The sequence below is a fragment of the Entelurus aequoreus genome, linkage group LG05 (assembly GCF_033978785.1).
Source record: "Entelurus aequoreus isolate RoL-2023_Sb linkage group LG05, RoL_Eaeq_v1.1, whole genome shotgun sequence".
Taxonomy (NCBI): domain Eukaryota; kingdom Metazoa; phylum Chordata; class Actinopteri; order Syngnathiformes; family Syngnathidae; genus Entelurus; species Entelurus aequoreus.
The window spans coordinates 36,437,280-36,458,588 of record NC_084735.1 but is presented as its reverse complement, the minus strand read 5'-3'; the positions used below and the strand labels follow the sequence as shown (position 1 = coordinate 36,458,588).

At 37.4% G+C, this 21,309-nt stretch overlaps 1 protein-coding gene across 3 annotated transcripts in view; it reads left to right on the top strand.

Moving 5' to 3' along the window:
- The window catches only part of LOC133650595 (androgen receptor-like), an 82,935-nt gene that overhangs the window by 56,879 nt on the left and 4,747 nt on the right, over nucleotides 1-21,309 (top strand). For 2 of the 3 annotated variants that reach the window (XM_062048010.1, XM_062048011.1), the window contains exons 4-7: nucleotides 582-860; nucleotides 1,443-1,587; nucleotides 14,329-14,459; nucleotides 20,183-20,334. In XM_062048010.1, coding sequence (XP_061903994.1) covers nucleotides 582-860; nucleotides 1,443-1,587; nucleotides 14,329-14,459; nucleotides 20,183-20,334 — 707 coding nt within the window. The remainder of the gene's footprint in view (nucleotides 1-581; nucleotides 861-1,442; nucleotides 1,588-14,328; nucleotides 14,460-20,182; nucleotides 20,335-21,309) is intronic. The other variant, XM_062048012.1, reaches the window with a different exon arrangement.

Genomic DNA, 21,309 nt, shown 5'->3' with positions numbered 1-21,309 from the left:
ATTGTTGGCTAAAATTGTTAGTTTTTTATTCAGAGTTGCGTGGGCAATTTTCAAATTGATTGAAAAAGTGAAATGACTTGAATTTTCTGAATCTTTTCTGTGTATCAATTTTTGGCTGCCTTTCTTGTTCAGCAGGCGGACTACAATTTGGACAGGTTGGACAGGTTATCAGCCAATCACAGGGTATATATTATGTAGACCAAGGGTGCTAAAGAGTGGCTTCCCAAATTTAAAATATATTCATATTGACCTCTATTCCACTCTCAAAAACTAACTAGTTGCCATCTATCAAACTGATGATTTTCACTTTCTTATATATGACGGTATGGGACTAAACTCCTCACTTACAGTGATGCGCTATGCCAAAAATCACTTTGGTTTGTCCGCAGCCCATTGGCACATATTCACATTAGTTCCTAGAGGCAAAGGGTTTAGGCACCCCTGCTGTAGACCATTTACACTAATGTCAATGAGCAGGAGTCGATCCAACACAGGGTGCACCAAAGTCAGTGTACCACTACACTATGCTGTCCTGAAAAGACAAATTATTATTGACACAGCATTTGTTTTTGCATTTATAGCACGTAAACTAAAGAAGATTGGACAACCAAAAAACCCCAAAGAGGATAATCCTGTACATGATTCCACGGAGGTTATCCATCATGTCTCCCCTAAATCGAGTGTGAACATCAACTCCCAGACGGTCTTCCTTGATATTCTGCAGTCCATTGAGCCTGAGGTGGTGAACGCAGGCCACGATTACGCCCAGCCAGACTCAGCGGACAATCTGCTCACCAGCCTCAACGAGCTTGGAGAGAGACAACTGGTCAACATGGTCAAGTGGGCTAAAGGACTACCAGGTAAGACTAGTATAGTTAAGGTTTTTTAAACGTTGTTCATGAACTAATTAGACAATCCAAGTGACTCATGGCAGAGGGAGCATCATCAATGTTCTAAACATTTGAGGCAACAATCCAGTTGATGCAAGAACATGAAGTGCTTTAAAAACAAGTTGGATATTTTTTTAATGGAAACTGATACAAATGATTTTTACATATGCTGTTTGAACAAACCATAACCTATTTATGATTCTCATTATTTTTGGGGGATATACATCACATATGCAGTAATCACAATTCTTGCCTGGAGAAAAAAATGATGCTTTAGTCTTCATGAGTTGTTTGGATCGAGTAATACTTTACTCGCTCTCCTGTTTTAAGTTAGAAAAATATTCATTTCATATGAAAGAACGAATTATCCAAAAGGCATTTTAGAATGAGATAAGTAGTAGCCCTAACATTGATTCTTGGGGAATCCTAGAGGCTATTTTATTGTGGAGAATTGTGACAGAATTGTTATTATTCCAGTGAGTCAAACAAGTGAACTCACTTGTTCCATAAATGTAATAACACTATAACGTACTGTACATGTTCTGTGTGTAGGTTTTAGGAGTCTCCATGTGGACGACCAAATGACTGTCATCCAACATTCGTGGATGGGCGTAATGGTGTTCGCCATGGGTTGGCGATCACATAAGACCGTCAACAGCAGGATGCTGTACTTTGCACCCGATCTCGTCTTCAATGAGTATGTAATTTCTGTGAATGTTTTAAATTGTATTGACTAATCTGCTATACTACACAGGAGTTCTCCTGTGATGGAGAATCATACAAAATACATGTAATACATGTTTCCAAAGTAGGAATGGTCGCAAGCTTTTCAGCACCAGTTTCAGCCTTGCTTGTCGTTTTGTTACCATAAGATTAAAGTGAGGAATATTATTTCTCATCATTCAAAATGTGATAGCTCTGTGTAGTGAAAATGATTCAGATCAGTATATTGTTTATTACACATGGTGGCAGTAGGTAGGCCAGTGTAAGGAATATGAATGCATCCAATAACTACAATTGTATTCATATATTGAAAAAGCTTTTCCCACATTATAGTGAGGGTAGTAATGTAATCCAATTGACAAATCAAAATATGTCTTTAAAATAACAGAATCTTCAATACTAATGACAAATGTTGTTCTACATAAATATATATGGGTAATATGTGTCCCAGGAAATAACATGTATGGAATGCATGATAAAATTATACTTGTATCTTTTTATTTACTTTGTTTGAGGTTTATTTTATTAAAATTAAAAAAAAGGAAATTACACTTTAGTTGTCCTCCTACCCTGACACATTACCCCCTCTAAAAAATATGGAATATTCAATAAGTTGCATGGTCTACTACTGTCTACTGGAATCATTCAGGTGCTTGGCAGACAATGGGAAGGCCAAAAGTAAGTTCACTCAATTATTTTTCTGTATATTCAACAACACCTAAGCTGTGACTGGGGAGTAAATAACATCCTAGCAAGTCCTGTTACCTTTTTCTTTGTTTTTTAAACGAATTGTTGGTTGGTCACCATATTGTGATTAGTGTCAACATAATATTCATGTATTTGCTAATCTACACTAATAACTCACTTACGTTATTTTCAGTTCTGTTACTCTCAACAATATCTCAGCTGTGACTGGGGAGTAAATAAAATCTTAGCAGGTCCTGTTACCTTTTTCTTAGTTTTTTTGTTATTTTTTAAACAAATTGTTGGTTGGTCACCCTATTGTGATTAGTGTAAACATAATATTCATGTATTTGCTAATCTACGCTAATAACTCAGCTACGTTATTTTCAGTTCTGTTACTCAAATAAATCGGCTCTGGAACCTTGTACGAAAACAAAATTAAATAGCCTAATATGGCCCAGTATGCATTTTGAGTACTGTCCCTGACAAAAATTATGTTGCTGCATTCCTACTACAGTGCATTGAGAGAGTATTCACAGCGTTTCATTTTTTCCACATTTTATTATGTTACTTATTCCAAAATGGAAGACATTCATTTTTGTTCTCAAAACAAATAATAGCTTGACCTTCAGTTGATCATTTGAAATCAGAAATAGCTTGTATGAAAGGCAAAAGCCTCTACTGTATATTATGCTTAACATACAAAAATTAAGTTTTGTATCATTCATTGAGTTTTATCATTTATTTAGGACAGAAAGGTCAGCTTGTACTTGGACAAAAGTCTTATTGCGCACAAAAATAATGTACTGTAAAATGTATACTTTATTTTGTAAAACCAAACATGCTACAATAACATCGGACCATAAAATAAATTTGTATTTTGTATGACTCCTATTAGCTTTCAGGACTGCATCCTTGTGTTTTGGCAATCACTCAAATAATTTATTGATAAAATCATCTGGAATTACAAAGCTCTTAAAGTTCACCAAGTTTTTTAGTTTTATCTACCAAGTCTCCTCCATCTTACACCAAATGTGTTCATTAATGTTTATGTTTGGTAACAAAGCCGGACAATTCTTATGCACCTTAACCATCTTTGCTTTAAGGAACTTTGATACGGAAGCTAAAGTATTACAAGGAGCGCCATTCAGCTTTAGAAATTGCGTTTTCTTGGGATCTGGAATGTAATTGGCAGCAATAATTTACGGATACCTAAAGCTGTTGATGTAGCCATCCACTGCAGATCCCTCACTCAAATACTGGATGTAACACAAAACCGTGATTTTCCTTCACAAACTTGACTGTATTCTGGGTGGATATTGGGTCCATGCATGTTCCAACAGGTCTTCTAAAACATTTGCGGTCATAGGGATGCAGTTAAATCAACCCCGTGATCCCGAGAGGGACAAGTGGTAGAAAATGGATGGATAGATTAGATGCAGATAAATAGATTAAAGCGTTTGCCACTTTTCCATAGATAGGCAAAGTAATAAATGGTGGTTTGTGGGTTCTGCCTCACCTGGCCTTGTCAAAAACTGCACCAGTTTCTTCAAAACGTGTTCTTATCCTCTCCACTTGACGTTTGGATACATTGAAGATGTCTGCCAACTCAGCAGCAGACTTGGTCTTCAGGCTCTTGATGATTAGCACTTTGGTCTGTGACTGAAAATTTTGCGTGTTGTTGGAGGTCAGTTTGTACTTCACATGATAGTCTGATGTGCTTAGGTTCTTTTTACACACAGTTGGGATTGTATTCAAGCCGAATTCGTCACAGGTGAAGTTTTTATCTGTGATTGGTTAAAACCATTTAAAGACATGACAACACTCGTACTTGCAAAAACAGATGTGGCCTTTATAGTAGAACTGCACTGTTCTACAATTTAACCTATCATTCACAATACCTTTATAAAACAAGCACACATATGTTTTTCTTTGTTTATGCATTCTAACATGTAAACAAATGTTAGCAAATGTCTGCTTACAATGGAACCTATGGGAGTCGCTCTTTCTGCCTATAAAGCGCTTAAAAAACATCCAAACATTTCCATCAATATTTTATACACACGCTGTAAGCACATTCATAATAACATTGCAATATTTATGTAATTTGCTCATTTTAAGCATACGGCAGCGCATTGATTTATTAATCAAAATGTTTTCTCTTCAACAATAACTACATGAGAGCCAACAAACTGATAAAGCATCACTAACTGTACAATTTCTGCTCTCACTAGGATGACGACTAATAGGATGTTGATATGTTCCCGCTTAGATGAAGAATGATCATAATCCTTGCGAAGAAAAAAGGTGGGTGGAACCCAGTAACGTACGGTGAGGTAAATGGCTGGTGAGGCACTGACTTCATCACAGTCAGATTTACAAACATATGAACCCTAAAGAGTATCTTATTCACCATTTGATTGGGTTATGTTTAAAAGCTCATACCAGCATTCTTCCCTGCTTGGCACTCAGTATCAAGGGTTGGAATTGGGGGTTAAATCACCAAAAATGATTCCCGGGCGCGGCGCCGCTGCTGCCCACTGCTCCCCTCACCTCCCAGGGGGTGAACAAGGGGATGGGTCAAATGCAGAGGACACATTTCACCACACCTAGTGTGTGTGTGACAATCATTGGTACTTTAACTTAACTTTAACTTTACACATACAAACTGTAGCACACAAAAAAGCACATTTAATAAAAAAAAACTTTATTATGGTCTTACCTTTACTTATAAATGAAGTCCATGCGCCGTTCCTTTTGAACAAAAGCATCGATAACTTGTTTATAGAAGTCTTTCTTATCTTTCTTCAGTTTTAAAAGTCTCTCTGTCTCAATGGAGATCTTCCTTTAATTATTACGTCCTGCTTCGATTGAAAGTCCAGTTTAGAAAACTGTTTTATTTTAGATGTGTAATCCTCCATGGTAAAAGTACAGGCGAGAGGAAAAAATAAACGATCGCTGCCGCTGCACTTGACTTGCTAACTGTTGCTGCTTGTTGTCACTTATTCTGCAGCCGAGTAGTCGCAAGAATGATTCCTGGGATCACTAGCGCCCTCTACCACCAGGAGGCGGGATTACTGCGAGCCTCACCCAGTGCGTCTTTGCAGCCGTTTTATGATTGCTCAGCACAAGAAATACGTTACACACATACAGTTGTTGACAAAATACACTGTACATTATATACCTCAGCTAACTAAACTATGGAAATGTATAATATAATTCATAAAACAATACGGTCTCACTGCACAGCAGGCCAGCAGTTAGCCGAGTCATTGCGCAATCCATGGTGAGGCTCAACTGGCTGGTGACTCACCGCAAGTCTCTTCTCAGTATTTGAACGGCAAATGTGAAAATTCAGCGATTTTGAATAAAAATAATCTAAAACTGGTGAAGTTAAATGGAAAATAACTTTATAGTATAATCACTGGATCGGTTTCATAAATACACCTTACGGTGCAACCTGGACACATCATCAGTGATTCTCCCGGGGTCATAGGGTGTTTCGGGTCTTAATCAAACACCCTCTCCCGGGCGACCCAGCCGAGGGTGATCAGTCCCTCGACTTGTGTCCAGGTAGCGCTCCACGCCACGTGTCCCCCCTCCGACGGTCTGCCCCGGGGTTGCGCCGGTGGTGCTTGGAGGTTCCAGGCACTGTGGGGAGTGTCCGGGCCTGGGTCCTCCTCCGTCTCATCAGGGCCGTACAAGGTACTGGCCCTGTGCGTTGCGCCACGGGTTTCCTCAGGCGCAACTTACAATTTAATGGCAGCAACACAGTGCAAAAAAGTTGTCAAAGGGCATTTTTACCACTGTGTTACATGGCCTTTCCTTTTAACAACACTCGGTAAACGTTTGGGAACTGAGACCAATTTTTGAAGCTTTTCAAGTGGAATTCTTTCTCATTCTTGCTTGATGTACAGCTTAAGTTGTTCAACTATCTGGGGTCTCCCTTGTGGTATTTGACGCTTCATAATGCGCCACACATTTTCAATTGGAGACAGGTCTGGACTATAGGCAGGCCAGTCTAGTACCTGCACTCTTTTACTATGAAGCCACGCTGTTGTAACACGTGGCTTGGCATTGTCTTGCTGAAATAAGCAGGGGCGTCCAAGATATGTTGCTCCAAAACCTGTATGTACCGTTCAGCATTAATGGTGCCTTCACAGATACGTAAGTTACCCATGCCTTGGGCACTGATACACCCCCATACCATCACAGATGCTGTCTTTCAAAGTTTGGGCCTAGAACAATCCGGAGGACACGACGTCCACAGTTTCCAAAAACAATTTGAAATGTGGACTCGTCAGACCACAGAACACTGTTACATTTTGCATCAGTCCACCTCAAATGAGCTCGGGTCCAGCGAAGTCGGCGGTGTTTCTTGGCGTTGTTGATAAATGGCTTTCGCTTTGCATAGTAGAGTTTTAACTTGCACTTATAGATGTAGCGACGAACTGTAGTTACTGACAGTGGTTTTCTGAAGTGTTCCTGAGCCCATGTGGTGATAGCCTTTACACACTTTTTTGATGCAGTACCGCCTGAGGGATCCAAGGTCGCGGGCATTCAATGTTACGTGCAGTGATTTCTCCAGATTATCTGAACCTTTTGATGATATTACAGACCTTAGATGGTGAAATCCCTAAATTCTGTGCAATAGCTCGTTCAGAAATGTTGTTCTTAAATTGTTGGACAATTTGCTCACGCATTTGTTCACAAAGTGGTGACACTCGCCCCATCCTTGTTTGTGAATGACTGAGCATTTCATGTAAGCTGCTTTTATACCCAATCATGGCACCCACCTGTTCCCACTTGTTTGCCACTTGTGCCAGCTTTTTTGAAACGTGTTGCAGGTATTACATTTCAAATGAGCAAATATTTGCAAAAAATAACTACGTTTTCCAGTTCTAACGTTAAGTATCTTGTCTTTGCAGTCCATTCAATTGAATATAGGTTGAAAAAGATTTGCAAATAATTGTGTTCTGTTTTTATTTACGATTTACACAACTTGCCAACTTCACTGGTTTTGGGTTTTGTAGACACAATGGCGTCCTGACTTCATAGCTCCCATAGGCTCCATTGTAAGTGGACTTTTATTTATGTTTGTTCATGAGTCAAAATGCATTAAAAAGGTATGTGTGCTTGTCTCTCAAAGGTATTGTAAATCATAGGCAACATATAAAAAAAGTGCAGTTGCCCCTTTAATAAGCCGTGAACATCAGGACTAGGGCTGGGCGATATCGCCTTTTTTTAATATCTCAATATTTTTAGGCCATATCACGATACACGATATATACATCTCAATATTTTGCCTTAGCCTTGAATGAACACTTGATGCATATAATCACAGCAGTATGATGAGTCTATGTGTCTACATTATAACATTCTTCTTTATACTGCATTAATATATGCTCATTTTAAACTTTCATGCAGAGAGGGAAGTCACAACTAAGTCAATTGACCAAAACTGTATTTATTAAACAGTTATAGGGACGGCGTGGCGAAGTTGGTAGAGTGGCAGTGCCAGCAATCGGAGGGTTGCTGGTTACTGGGGTTCAATCCCAACCTTCTACCATCCTAGTCACGTCTGTTGTGTCCTTGGGCAAGACACTTCACCCTTGCTCTTGATGGGTGCTGGTAGCGCCTTGCATGGCAGCTCCCTCCATCAGTGTGTGAATGTGTGTGTGAATGGGTGAATGTGGAAATACTGTCAAAGCGCTTTGAGTACCTTGAAGGTAGAAAAGTGCTATACAAGTATAACCCATTTATCATTTATTAAGCAGTGGCACAAACATTCATGTAATTTCAAAACAAAAAGTGCAAGATTGTCAGAGACATTTTAAAACAAGCTATGAGTGCACTTTTGTAAGATGACATATCAAAACAACACTAAATTAAAGTGCACTTTTTGTACAGAACGCCACCACAATAGTTTAAAACAAATAAAGTGCACTTTTGTGCATGATATCACACAAGATATTTCAATAACTGTCAAGTAAAAATGAGCTGCATAATAGGAAATCAAATCGCTATGTGGTAGGTTACTGCGGACGTTATCTCATTCTGTTGTTCACTATTTTTTTCATATGGTGTTGATGTGGAAATGGTTGCCTCAGCATTTTGTTGCTGTGGCACCGAATGGAGATGTTGACATGCGGAGTAAGCACTCTTCATTCTCTAGCAGGTGACTTTTCAAATGATGCTACATATTAGCAGTAATGCTACTTTTTGTAGCAACCCTTTTGCCCCACACTTGACAAATTACGGTTGTCTGTTCGTCATATTCCCACTTGAAGCCAAACCACCGCCAGACGATGGACCCCCTGCTGTTTTTCTTGGGAATTAATTATTCCTTCATTTGTTACCAGAGTCGCACCTTCTTCCTCTCGTATTACCACTCGCACCACAGCTAACGTTACCCATGCCGCTACCTCTCTGCTCCGCGAGGGCGTATACGTATGTGACGTATGTAAGAAGGTGCGCTTGCTGTCTGTGAGAAGGAGAGACAAGAAAGAGTGGGAAGAGCCTGTCGTGTAATGCCAGCAGCTAAAAGCAACTGCGTGAGAACGTAGACTCGAATATCACGATATAGTCACTTTCTATATCGCACAGAGACAAACCCGCGATATATCGAGTATAGCGATATATCGGCCAGCCCTAATCAGGACACTTTTTGACGGTTTCATTTTGCACCGAGTTAATATTGCGAAAGCCCTCGATATTAATAGGAAATGTTTGCAATTCAAAGCAATTGATTGATCAGAAATAAAGTTATATGCCATTTTAAGTAACTATGTTCTTATGCGACAAGACTTTAGTCTTGGACTGTAGTTCATTATGTGCATTATCGGATATAGGGTTGAACAAAGTTTATTTTATTTTATTTTGGTGGAAACATTGGGTGGCTCCCAGGTGTGCTGCATGCATAATGCAAAGGTGAGGAAGAAACATAGCTTATTAAGGACAAATAATACATTTATGTATTTATTTATTTATCAAATAGTATTCAACCGGGATGGCACTTCTCTTCTATATGTCAATACAAAAGTAGAAAAACAACTATGTAAAATGTAGCTGTTGCATAATTTTATCGCTTCTGTGTGGTCCACTCAAGCTCAACTTTCACATGATAATTATGAGCGGTCCATTAGTCTGCTTTTTTCCTTTCTCTTTTTCCTGTTTGTACTGTTCTTGAACGTGACACCACGCTACCATTATGCAAAGCAGCCGCAAAGGGTTTGACAAATACAAATAGAGTGTATCGATGCGCTTTGGAGCTGACAGGTATGCAACAACATTATAAACGGCAACACGTGCAAAGGTCCTGCTGACATGACTCTGTGAGTTGTGAAATTAAAATGGTTTTAGCTTATACTTTTACACTAATGTGTTCCCTGTAATTTTCTCCGCTGATTAAAGTGAGGTTAATTTTGTTGGTAGGACATAAATTAGGTGTGAGGTATAGTGTAACTACAATAAATGCAGCTTTTAATTTTTTTATTTTTTTCATTATTTATTTATTTAAGGCAATGACATAAAAAAGTACAAATTTGACAACACATAATAATATAAATTAATATAGTGCAAAAGGTAATGTATAGTATGTAATGCATGATTGTCCAGTTTTGCCTGAAAGGGAGTGGGAAGAAGATAATGTATTTAATCCCACCCCCAGTTCTCCATTCAGTGATTATTCACATGAGTTTCACTCTTACTTTGTTCAAGGATTATAATACAGATGTTGTATCATAGTGGCATTACCACAGGTAACAATAATTATTACACTGTAACAATAATTTGTATCAACAATGTAGGAATAATGAATATACCAACATTGGTAATAGACAAAATGCCAACAATGGTAATAGACAACATAGCAATAATGGTAATAGACAACATAGCAATTATGGTAAGGAAACATTGAGCACATGTTAACACTTTGAGACAGAGTACAAAAGCAGGTCAAATTAAAGACCCTCATCTCTATATTTGAACCAGACCCTATGTTTGTATAATAGTTTAAATCGATTAATAGTTTGGCATTGCTTGTGTTGTAAGTCCAGTTTGTTCCATAGTTTTACTCCGCATACAGACACACAAAAACGTTTACGAGTGGTTTGAGCTCTCGGCAATGAGAAATATCCAAAGCCTCTCAAGTTATGAGCCTGCACTCGTCTTATAAAAAAACGTTGTATATTAGGCGGCAATAATTTGTTAAATGCTTTATATAAGATTATTAATGTATTATATTTAACAAGGTAATCAAATTTGAGCAACTTTGATAGCATAAACAGATTATGAGTATGTTCTAAATAACTAACGTTGTGAATGATCCGCACTGCTCTTTTCTGTAATATGATCAGAGGATGAATTGTGTTGTGGTAAGTATTCCCCCATACTTCAACACAATATGTAAGGTATGGGAGTACCAAGGTGCAGTATAGAGTACGGAGTGCATTTTCATTGAGGTATAGTTTTGCTTTGTTTATAATTGAGAGGCTTTTGGAGATTTTTGTTTTAATGTGTCTGACATGAGGTTTCCATGATAGTTTACTATCAATTATTACTCCCAAAAGTGTTTTTTTATTTACGATTTCAATTTGGGTACCATCAATACTTATTTTCTTTTCAGACATTATGTTGCGATTTCCAAACATCACTATCTTAGTTTTATTTATATTCAAAGATAATTTATTTGTGTCCATCCATTTTTTTACTATGTTTAGTTCTGTGTTTACTGTATCTATGAGCTCATTATAGTCATCACAACTGTAGAATATATTTGTGTAGTCTGCAAATAGTAAAAATGTCAGCACTTTGGATGTATTAAACATATCATTAATATACACATTAAACAGTTTTGGCCCCAACACGGACCCTTGGGGGACACCACAAGCAATGCCAAGAGTATCAGATAAAAATTTACCCATTTTTACAAACTGTACCCTCCCTGTTAAATAACTTTTTAACCAGTCACCAGCCAGCCCCCTAATTCCATACATTTCCATTTTATCTAGTAGAATTGAATGATTAATGGTATCAAATGCTTTCTTTAGATCAATAAAAATACCAACTGCATATCTTTTATGCTCCAGTGCATTAGTAATTTCTTCAATAGCTTCGGTTATCGCCATTGACGTTGTTCGTTTGGACCTAAAGCCATACTGACCGTCATTGATTATATGATGCTTCTCAAGAAAAGACTGAAGTCGAGAGTTAAATAGTTTCTCTAAGATTTTTGAGCACTGAGGCAAAAGAGAGATTGGTCTGTAATTGGTGGAAGCGTGTTTGCTGTCACTTTTGAAGAGCGGAGTTACCTTAGCGATTTTCATTTGACTTGTAAAGGGGCCAGTCTGGAATGATAGGTTACATATATAAGTGAAGGGTTTTACAATATTCAGTATAACCTTTTGAACCAATATCATGTTGATATCATGGCAGTCAGTGGAGCACTAACTTTTACTCTTCCGCACAATGTTTATCACTTCCTGCTCATTTGTAGCTGAGAGGAAAACTGATGAAGAATTCTGTTCAATAGTTGATTTTGTAACTCCATTGTCTGGGATATCAACTGCCAACTTATGACCAACATTTACAAAAAAACTATTGAACTTATTCACTACATTACTCATATTATAATCTTCACCGTTTTCATCAATAAAGTAATCAGGATATGTCAACTTTGAATATCCTTGTTTGATTAGACTATTCAAAACATCCCAAGTTCCTTTTATATTGTTTTTGTTTTCATATAGTTTTTTTTTATATAATATAACCGTTTGCTTGTTGTTATAATATCAGTTAATTTATTTTTGTACTTCTTGTATTGTTGTTCGACTTCTTTTTTTATTTTGATGAACAGTTTGTAGAGATTGTTTTTCTTTTTACAGGCATTAATTATCCCTTTTGTGATCCAAGGGCTATTTTTATGTTTTCCTTTTATAAAATATTATTTCACAGGGCAATGTTTTATATGCAGGTAAGTAAAGATGTCTAAAAAATTACAATAAGCACTGTCCACATTTGGTTCTCTGTAAACTGAAGTCCAATCCTGAACTGCTAAACTATTGTTTAGGGCACAGATTGTTTCCACAGTTGTTATTCGTTTAGAGATTTTTGCCACAGTGTCTTTGGTTTTCTTGAGATGACAGTCATATAAAGTAAAAACAGGTAAATGGTGAGTGATATCACATTTAAATAGGCCACTGGTGACTTGATTTCCCATAATGTTAGTAAAAATGTTGTCGATGATTGTGGCACTATGTGTTGTTATTCTGCTTGGTTTGGTTATGGTTGGATATAGAGACAAGCTGTACATTGTGTCAATGAAGTAACTACAAGAAATGCAGCCTTTTGTATTTAGAGTCACGCCCATTCTCACACTATATCTAATAGACACAATTGTATATTTTAATCTGTTAAAAACTTCAACACCACAATATTTCTACAATTATCCTTTTCGATGATGCTGCATCCCAAGCCACTTTATTAAAATACATTTAATAGTACATTTCAATGTTTTAAAAAAGTATTGGGCACCTCTTATTAAAATGAAAACTGTTTGAATCCATTTTCACCCATTTTCTGTTATTACTTTATGCCCCACTTAAACAGTTACAAGTTGTTAAAACTGCATTTTAGAGTCATCTGAGTGTCTTTTATATGCAGACATGAGATAAAGTGCTGCCACCAAGTTCTACATCTGGATAGAAGACCGATTACTGAGTTGTTCTTTAAGGTGTGGTGGATTAGCAGCTCCAATTTTGCTGGTGGAGTCTGGGTAATTTGAGCTATTTGAAAGAAATGTGTGCGGGAAGTCTTAATGGACTTAAGTGCTCACCGTCACTTGGCTGCTCACTGTCTCCTGCCAAGCCAAGGCTGTCCTTTAAGAAAGGGACAAAAACCCTGGCACAGTCATTGCAATGAGACGCCAAATTTAGCAGTGATTAAATAATTGTTGAGCTTTTTCGTTGAAAGGAACATACTCCTGCTTTACCTCACCGCCATAAAACCTCATCATAGTCACACCGGAGATTTAGGGGTATGTTTTTCGGCTGCGCTCTAATTGTTGCAGAGAGGTCGGATTACACATGAAAGAAGAGCTATTAGAGGAAGACTAGATCTGAGAAATGAATTAATTAGAGTGGCAGCCTCTTCGTAAAAACGTTCATCCATTTGTTACTTCAATGTCACTAAATACCGTATTTCCTTAAATAGTGGTATCACCTCCTAACGGATGCCATAATCATGTGTACATCACCCACACGGGTGATGTGTCATTGTGGACATTGTTAGCACAACACACACCACGAAAGAACAGGAAAAGTACTTCTTTATTGCGGCACGGAGCAATTTAGAGTGAACTCTGCTAAACTTTAATTCTGATAAAGTGACCCACGTCCCAAAAGGTGGAAGACCGAAAGTTAGTGAAGTTGGACAATGATTTCTAAAGTGGATTTATTGGATCTATTATTTCAAGTGTAATTTTCTGTAAAATGCATATAAACATGTAATATTAAAATTGCATTTGCAAAAATAAAGGTGACACACCTATAAATGTGTGGTATTCGCTGAAGTTGAGTGAAAACACCACTAAAGTTGGTCAAAAGTTTAGTCATGAATCTGTCCAGTTGATTTTTTACTGCCTATTTTTTTTAAGTGATGGAAAATGTTCCGCTCCATTGCCATCCTCCTTTTCCACTCACAACTGATGAAATATGATTTTTCCCTTTTGGCTTTGGCTTTACAAGACATAGTGGAAACCTGCTTCTTTCCACATTGTTAATAAAAACTGTACAGAAGTAAAATGAGTTCAACTTCTGCCTTCCCGTCCTCGTTTGGAGAAATCAGAGCAGGAAAGACCCAATTTCAGATTTTCCTGACTTAGTATTATGTGGTACCTATTACAACTCTAATACATTTGACTTTAACCTCTGACCTTATCTTCTCTGCAGCTCATCACGGAACAAAATGTCCAGCGTGTTAAGCAATTTATTGACCTCACCACTCACCCTGTGCCCTTTCTGAACTTGCGCAGGCATCGGATGCAGATCTCCACCATGTACGAGCACTGTATCCGCATGAAGCGTCTGTCACAGGAGTTTGCAATGTTGCAGATAACGCAGGAGGAGTTTCTCTGCATGAAGGCCCTGCTCCTCTTCAGCATTCGTAAGTTTTGACATTAATCAACAAAGTGGGCTTGTAAAAACACAAATTATATAGGAATACATTTGTGCTTGAGTATTTTAGAGTACACTATCTTAATCTTGATAAAGTCATCTAGCGTTACAGTGCATCCGGAAATTATTCACAGTGTTTCTGCTTCCCTTTTTTCCACATTTTAGAGGAATGGGCAAAACTGCCCAAAGATAGGTGTGCCAACTTGTAGCATCGTATTTAAAAAAAATTGAGGCTGTAATTGCTGCCAAAGGTGCATCAATTAGTATTGAGCAAAGGCTGTAAATACGTTTGTACATGTGATTTATTTTTAGTTACAAAAAATGTTTTTAAATTGTTAACATTTTTAAAGATATGTTCACATTGTCATTATGGGGTGTAGTATGTAGAATTTTGAGGACAAAATTAATTTATTCAATTTTGGAACAAGGCTGTAACATAATAAAATGTGGACAAAAATGAAGCACTGTAAATACTTTCTAGATGCACTTCAAAAGAAGTATTGAAGCTGTTCTACTGTATATGAACCTGCTTTTGTAGAATAATTGTTCTATTATAACAATTAAAACATGTTGTATTTTTCATTGGCAGAAAAGTATAATTAACCACTCAAAAATGTAAATATAATTCAAAAGTAAAACATTTTAATGGGAGATTTGTTTTTCTTCTTTTAGGAATATCATTCCAAGAGTAAAAATTTTTGTTTTACTTAACATTTGATAATTGACAACCGTGTAGTTCATGAATTCAGATATTTTATGACAAATAAAAATTGTCATCATATTAGTTAAGAGCCAGAATGCAGCTGAGATAGGCTCCATCACCCCCCGTGACCCCAAAAGGGACAAGCGGTAGAAAATGGATGGATGGATGGAAAATAGATGTGGAACAAGCAGTTTACTTTGATGTAATACTGTGAAGCAAAAACTACATCTTGATGTGGGTGGGGAAAGGCACTCCACTTCTTTCTACACTGTGGTATCCCAATTAATTTACATTTATAGTGTGAAGTAAACATTTGTTTCTTTCCATTTTTTTAACGTAAAAAAAACTCTTCTCATTATCCTACTTTGTTGCTTTTCACCGTGGTCCAAATGTCTGTATGTATGTGTATTGTACTTGTATAGTTAGGGTTGTCAACTGTCCCTTGAAAAATGAAGTAGTCCCATATTAAGAAACATAAGTATTGATCTAAAAAGGTAGCCACTTTGTCCTCTTGGAATCAAAAATAGTCGATAGCTGGTATTCCGACACGTGACTTCTTCCCGGAAGTGAAAACCAGTGGTGGTCGACTAAGCTAAGATGACTGTTGCACGGCAAGCATCGCACGAACTATCCGCGTACAAAAGAGACTTAAATCTTCCTGCAAAAAGCAGATACAAGCGAAAAATCTAACTATGCAATGGAATAGATCCATATACTGGTACTTTATTAAAAAAATATTTGTCAAGTGATTTCAAGGATTACGTCGGTCGCGTTCCCAGACATACAGTATCAACGATTGTGCTCCAGACGCCATTCTACACGACAAAACTTGGAAAAGCATGGAGGTCTACAACTTCCTTGTGTGTGACTGGGTCAAGAAATTGGTACCCAGACTCTCATGGCTAAATATGCATTGTTTTTGCTTGGGTAAGGTTGCATTTCATGATTTAACTGCGTGTCTATGTTGCCATGTTTGTTGCTGTTGCACGCGCGGTTTATGATTAGCGTCTTTTTCCCCATCTTTATCAAAACATAACTACAGATGTCAACATTGTGTATGTGCAAAAAGCTTCATTTATGATTGCTGCCTTTAGTAAAAGCTTAAGTTTTGCTCACATTAGCTTTCTTTTATTTAAACACACCAAGTTGGTGCTTTTCGAAACACTTGTAGCACACATGTTTAAGAAATACAAATAATATCGAGATAATAATTAAATGGGACATATTGACCTGTTAAAAGTATATCAAACAAACCTTTAAACCTTTTTCAAACTCATGCATTCTTTGACTCTGCTCCGTTGTCCTGGAGTGTGATTTTATTATCGTGGAAACGACGATAATAAAATCACACTCCAGGACAAGGGAGCAGATCTTGCACTTTCTGCCCTTTTTGATAACCTCTTGAGGAACTCTGAAGAAACGTTTTTTTCCCGCAATTTAAACGGCTTGTACAGCCGAAAACAACAGAAGCATAGGGCATTTTGTCTTCGAGAAAGGCTAAATGGTGCCATTGAAAACAGAGCTAGCTCTACTACCACTAGTATTCATTGGGCAGGGCGCGACGTCAGTCACATCCAAGTAATAGTCTATAGATTCCACTGAACAGCTTCACATTGAAACAGCTTGCCACAGGCTGAGCCGATCGATACTCATTTCTGATCGCTCCACTGAATTTTCTGGTAACTTGCTTTTCCCTACTTTGCATCAGCTGTCACGCTGCCTTAGCTGGGCAGCAGCTAACTGGCGTTATACACTTAGCTTTTGTTCTAAAAATTCCCAATGTGACTTTTTATCACAGCATTATTTTGTTTCTTAATACATGTGGTGTTTAGTGGCTATCACATCCACGGGTACGTGATAAGTTAGCATTAGTATTAATGCTATCTTACTTTTTTAGTGGGTGTCATGAACAACTCTGCTCTGGTTGTCATTGTAATAGTTAAGTCTTGTCCTTAAAACACTAGTTGTGTGTCTAAGTGTCATAAACACATAGGGCCTGATTTACTATGATCAAAATACCTTGTGCTAAACAGCATGTGCAATCTATAGAACAGCGTACACTATAAGTGGGTGTGTTGCGTGCGATTTACTAACACTGCATGTGCAATTGAAAAGTCTTATTTAAATGACGATTTTGCATTTACTATATGGGGCATCACCACAGAGGTACTCTCATTCACTGCACATTCATGTTATCATGCTTTTACCAGCTGTGTTTTGCTATATTTTCAAACATGCAGGAGACATGTACCACTTTTTATGGGCATTTTAAAAGTAGTGCATTTACAATTAAACCACTTTTTTTTACTGCCAAAAGAGCGCTCATTGGAGAGAGGCAGTACTTATTCCGCTAAAGACGCAAAAAATGCATACTTAAAAAAGGGTTTCACATATAAAAAATATTTTAGTGATATACAGTATGTTCTATGTGAAAAACACAAACGCAATTAAAAAAAATACTTAAGGACACACATCAATTGATTTTTTTTAATTGGCTCTTTAAGTCCTCTAGCAGCTATGATAAATGATGTTGCTGAATAGACGATATGTCAAATATTTTTTATTTCTGACTGTCCAAAATTATTGACACACACGTAGGACGAAGACGTCTGTCCATCGTCTGTCTGTGCAGCGATAGCACTGATCTTGCAGCCGTGTGTGGAACTGTTAGCTTGCACAAGCTTTTGACACATGCTAAATAAAATGCAAAATAGTGCTCCCAAAACAATGATGAGTGTTGATAAATCACGTTGCAAGTGCTAAATAGTATTTGCACCTTCTCCTCCCAGTATTGTGGGTGTTTTGATGATCAGCATAAATTTTGCAAATTAATCAAGACACAGACACAAAAGGGATTTAATGCCTTATTCTGTTCACTTAACAGACGCAATCCACTTTGCATACGTGTAGTGGATCTGCTTTGCGTGTGCTATCATGTGTGTGCACATGTTTTAGTACACGCAAACCTTTAGTAAATCAGATCCATAGTGTGTGCAGCCTTATGATAATAACACTATCATAAATACACTGATAATATACTGTTATTTAAAGAGGATTGAGGTCTGTAGAATATATTTATTTTTATTTTGGTTAAGTTAAGCAGGAGATATCTATTTCAGAAAGATAATTATTTTATTTTGTAATTTTGTACAAAAAATATGTATAAACATTATTTTACACAAATAAAAAAAGACAACAAGGGGTCTCATGTATTTTTCAGGTGGTTGGCAACACTATGTATAAACTGCGCATCCGGAAAGTATTTCATCCGCTTCACTTTTTTCACATTTTGTTATATTACAGCGTTATTCCAAAATGGAATACATTACTTTTTGTCCTTAAAATTCTACAAACAAAAACCTATAATGACAATGTGAATTTTGTTTTTTTTATTAGAGATTTTTGCAAAAATATTAGAAAAAAAAACAAAAAAACAAAGAAATCACATGTACATAATAGTATTCACAGCCTTTGCCATGAAACTCAAAGGTGAGTTCAGTTGCATTCTGTTTCAACTGATCATGCTTTTGATGTTCCTAAAGCTTAATTGGAGTCTACCTGTGGTAAATTTAGTTGATTGGACATCATTTGGAAAGGCACACGCTATATATAAAGGTCCCACACTTGACAGTGCATGGCAGGCACAAACCAAGTATGAAGCCAAAGGAATTGTCTGTAGACCTCTGAGACAAGATTGTCTCGAGGCAAAAGTCTGGGTAAGGGTACAGAAAATATCTGCTGCCTTGAAGGTCCCAATGAGCACATTGATCTCTATCATCCATTAATGAGAGAAGTTTGGAACCACCAGGACTTTTCTTAGAGCTGGCCGGGGATCTAAACTGAGCGATCGGGGGAGAAGGGCCCTAGTCAGAGTGGTGACCAAGAACCCCATGTTTATTCTGTCAGACCTACAGCCTTCCTCTGTGGAGATAGAACCTTCCAGAAGGACAACCATCTCTGCAGGAATCAATCAAACAAGCATGTATGGTAGAGTAGCCAGACAGAAGCAATTCCTTAGTCAAAAGCAGATGGCAGCCTGCCTGGAGTTTGCCTAAATGCACCTGAAATACTCTCACACCATGAGAAACAAAATTCTCTGGTCTGATGAGACAAATATTTAACTACCGGTATTTGGCATGAAGGCCAGGCATCATGTTTGAAGGAAACTAGGCACCGCTCATCACCCTACAGTTAAGCATGGTGGTGGCAGCATCATGCTGTGGGAATGTTTTTCAGCACCAGGAACTGGATACTAGTCCGGATGGAGGGAAATATGAATGCAGCAATGTACAGAGACATCCTGGATGAGAACCTGCTCCAGAGCACTCTTGAACTCCGACTGAGGCGAAAGTGCATCTTTCAGCCGGGCAACAACCAAGATATCAAAGGAATAGCTTTAGGACAACTCTGTAAATGTCCTTGATTGGCCCATCGGATTTAACATCTGGAGAGATCTAAAAAAGGCTGTACACCAACACTTCCCATCCAACCTAATGGAGCTTAAGAAGTGCTGCAAAGAGTAATGGGCGAAACTGGCCAAAACAAGTGTGCCAGGCTTGTAGCATCCTATTAAAAAAAACTTGAGTCCGTAATTGCTGCCAAAGGTGCATCATCAAAGTAAGGCTGTGAATACTTATGTAAATATTATTTTTTTTTACTTATTTTAATACATTTGCAGAAAGCTCTATAAAACTTGTTCACCTTGTCATTATGGGGTAGTGTGTTTAAAATTTTGAGGACAACATTTCTTTAATTCTATTTTGGAATAAGGCTGTAACATAAAAAATGTAGAAAAGTAAAGTGCTGTGAATACCTTATACATGCACTGTAATTGAGTTTTGTAAAGGAGGCAGCTTATATTTTGTCATGGAAGATGGGTTTTCTTCCCATATTTACCTGCTTAACTTCCTATGGAAAATTTACACAAATCTCCCACCCTATTACCCATTCACAATCAGGGAAGTAAATATCATAAACATTCATCCCAAACAACAACATATTTTCTGCAGTACCAGTGGAGGGTCTGAAAAGCCAGAAGAACTTTGATGACCTGCGCCACACCTACATCAGCGAACTCAACCGCCTAGTGAATTATCGCATTACATCCAATTGTTCTCAGAGGTTCTACCAAATCACCCGACTGCTGGACTCCCTTCAGATGGTGAGATGAGCTGCTTGCTAGCATTCAGCTTTGTGAACGCTTGTTTAAGCTCTCAGCCCAGTTGTGTCCATATGCCATGTATCATGCATGAAAAGAAGGAAGGTACCAATTTGTAAAACAAAACACATTAAACAGAAAGTAACTCCATCATATGGCAGTAATCATATGTACTTAGATACTTAAAGCTTTAAATGACTATGTGTCTTATAGGGCAAGGGACCATCTTTAATTTTCCATCCATCCATCCATTTTTTACCACTTGTCCCTCTCAAGGTTGCGGGAGGTGCTGGAGCCTATTCCAGCTGCAACTGGGCGGAAGGCGGGGTACACCCTGGACAATTTTGTTGTATAAATTATGTACCTACTTCTCAGTCTCATGGTTAGGATATAATCAAACAAAAAGAGAAAAATAATATTTACTATCACGTAGCATTAATATTCATACCAGTATTATCTATAAAGACTAAGTCACAGTGGTGTATTTATTAAATAAAATTAAACAACTTGAATGACGAGAAAGTGTGATTACACTGTGTCTCGTTAGTTTATTCCCTTATATTAGTATCATACAGTTACTCAACCGCAGGGTGTGTTTATTAGGTTTGGGGCATTAATTATGTTGTTTAGCTTCACTTATACAACAGCTTTGTTTTAAGTTTTAACATTTTTCTTTTATAAAATTCAAGTTACAATCAGTTAAATATAATTTGTAGTATGATATGATGATAGATACAGAGTGATTATTCACCTATTGAAATTTCTTTCTAAATTGAAAAAATATTTTCAATATTTGTTCTTTTATAGTAATCTTTAATGGCCAGTTATCAGTGCTAGCAAAATGTTTGTGAAACCAAATATACGAAACTTTGAGGTACCACTGCAGTTAATCAATTTGATATATTTTAGAATAAGGAGATACTTACCCTCTGCAATGAGGTGGTGACTTGTCCAGGGTGGCCTTCCGCCCAAATGCAG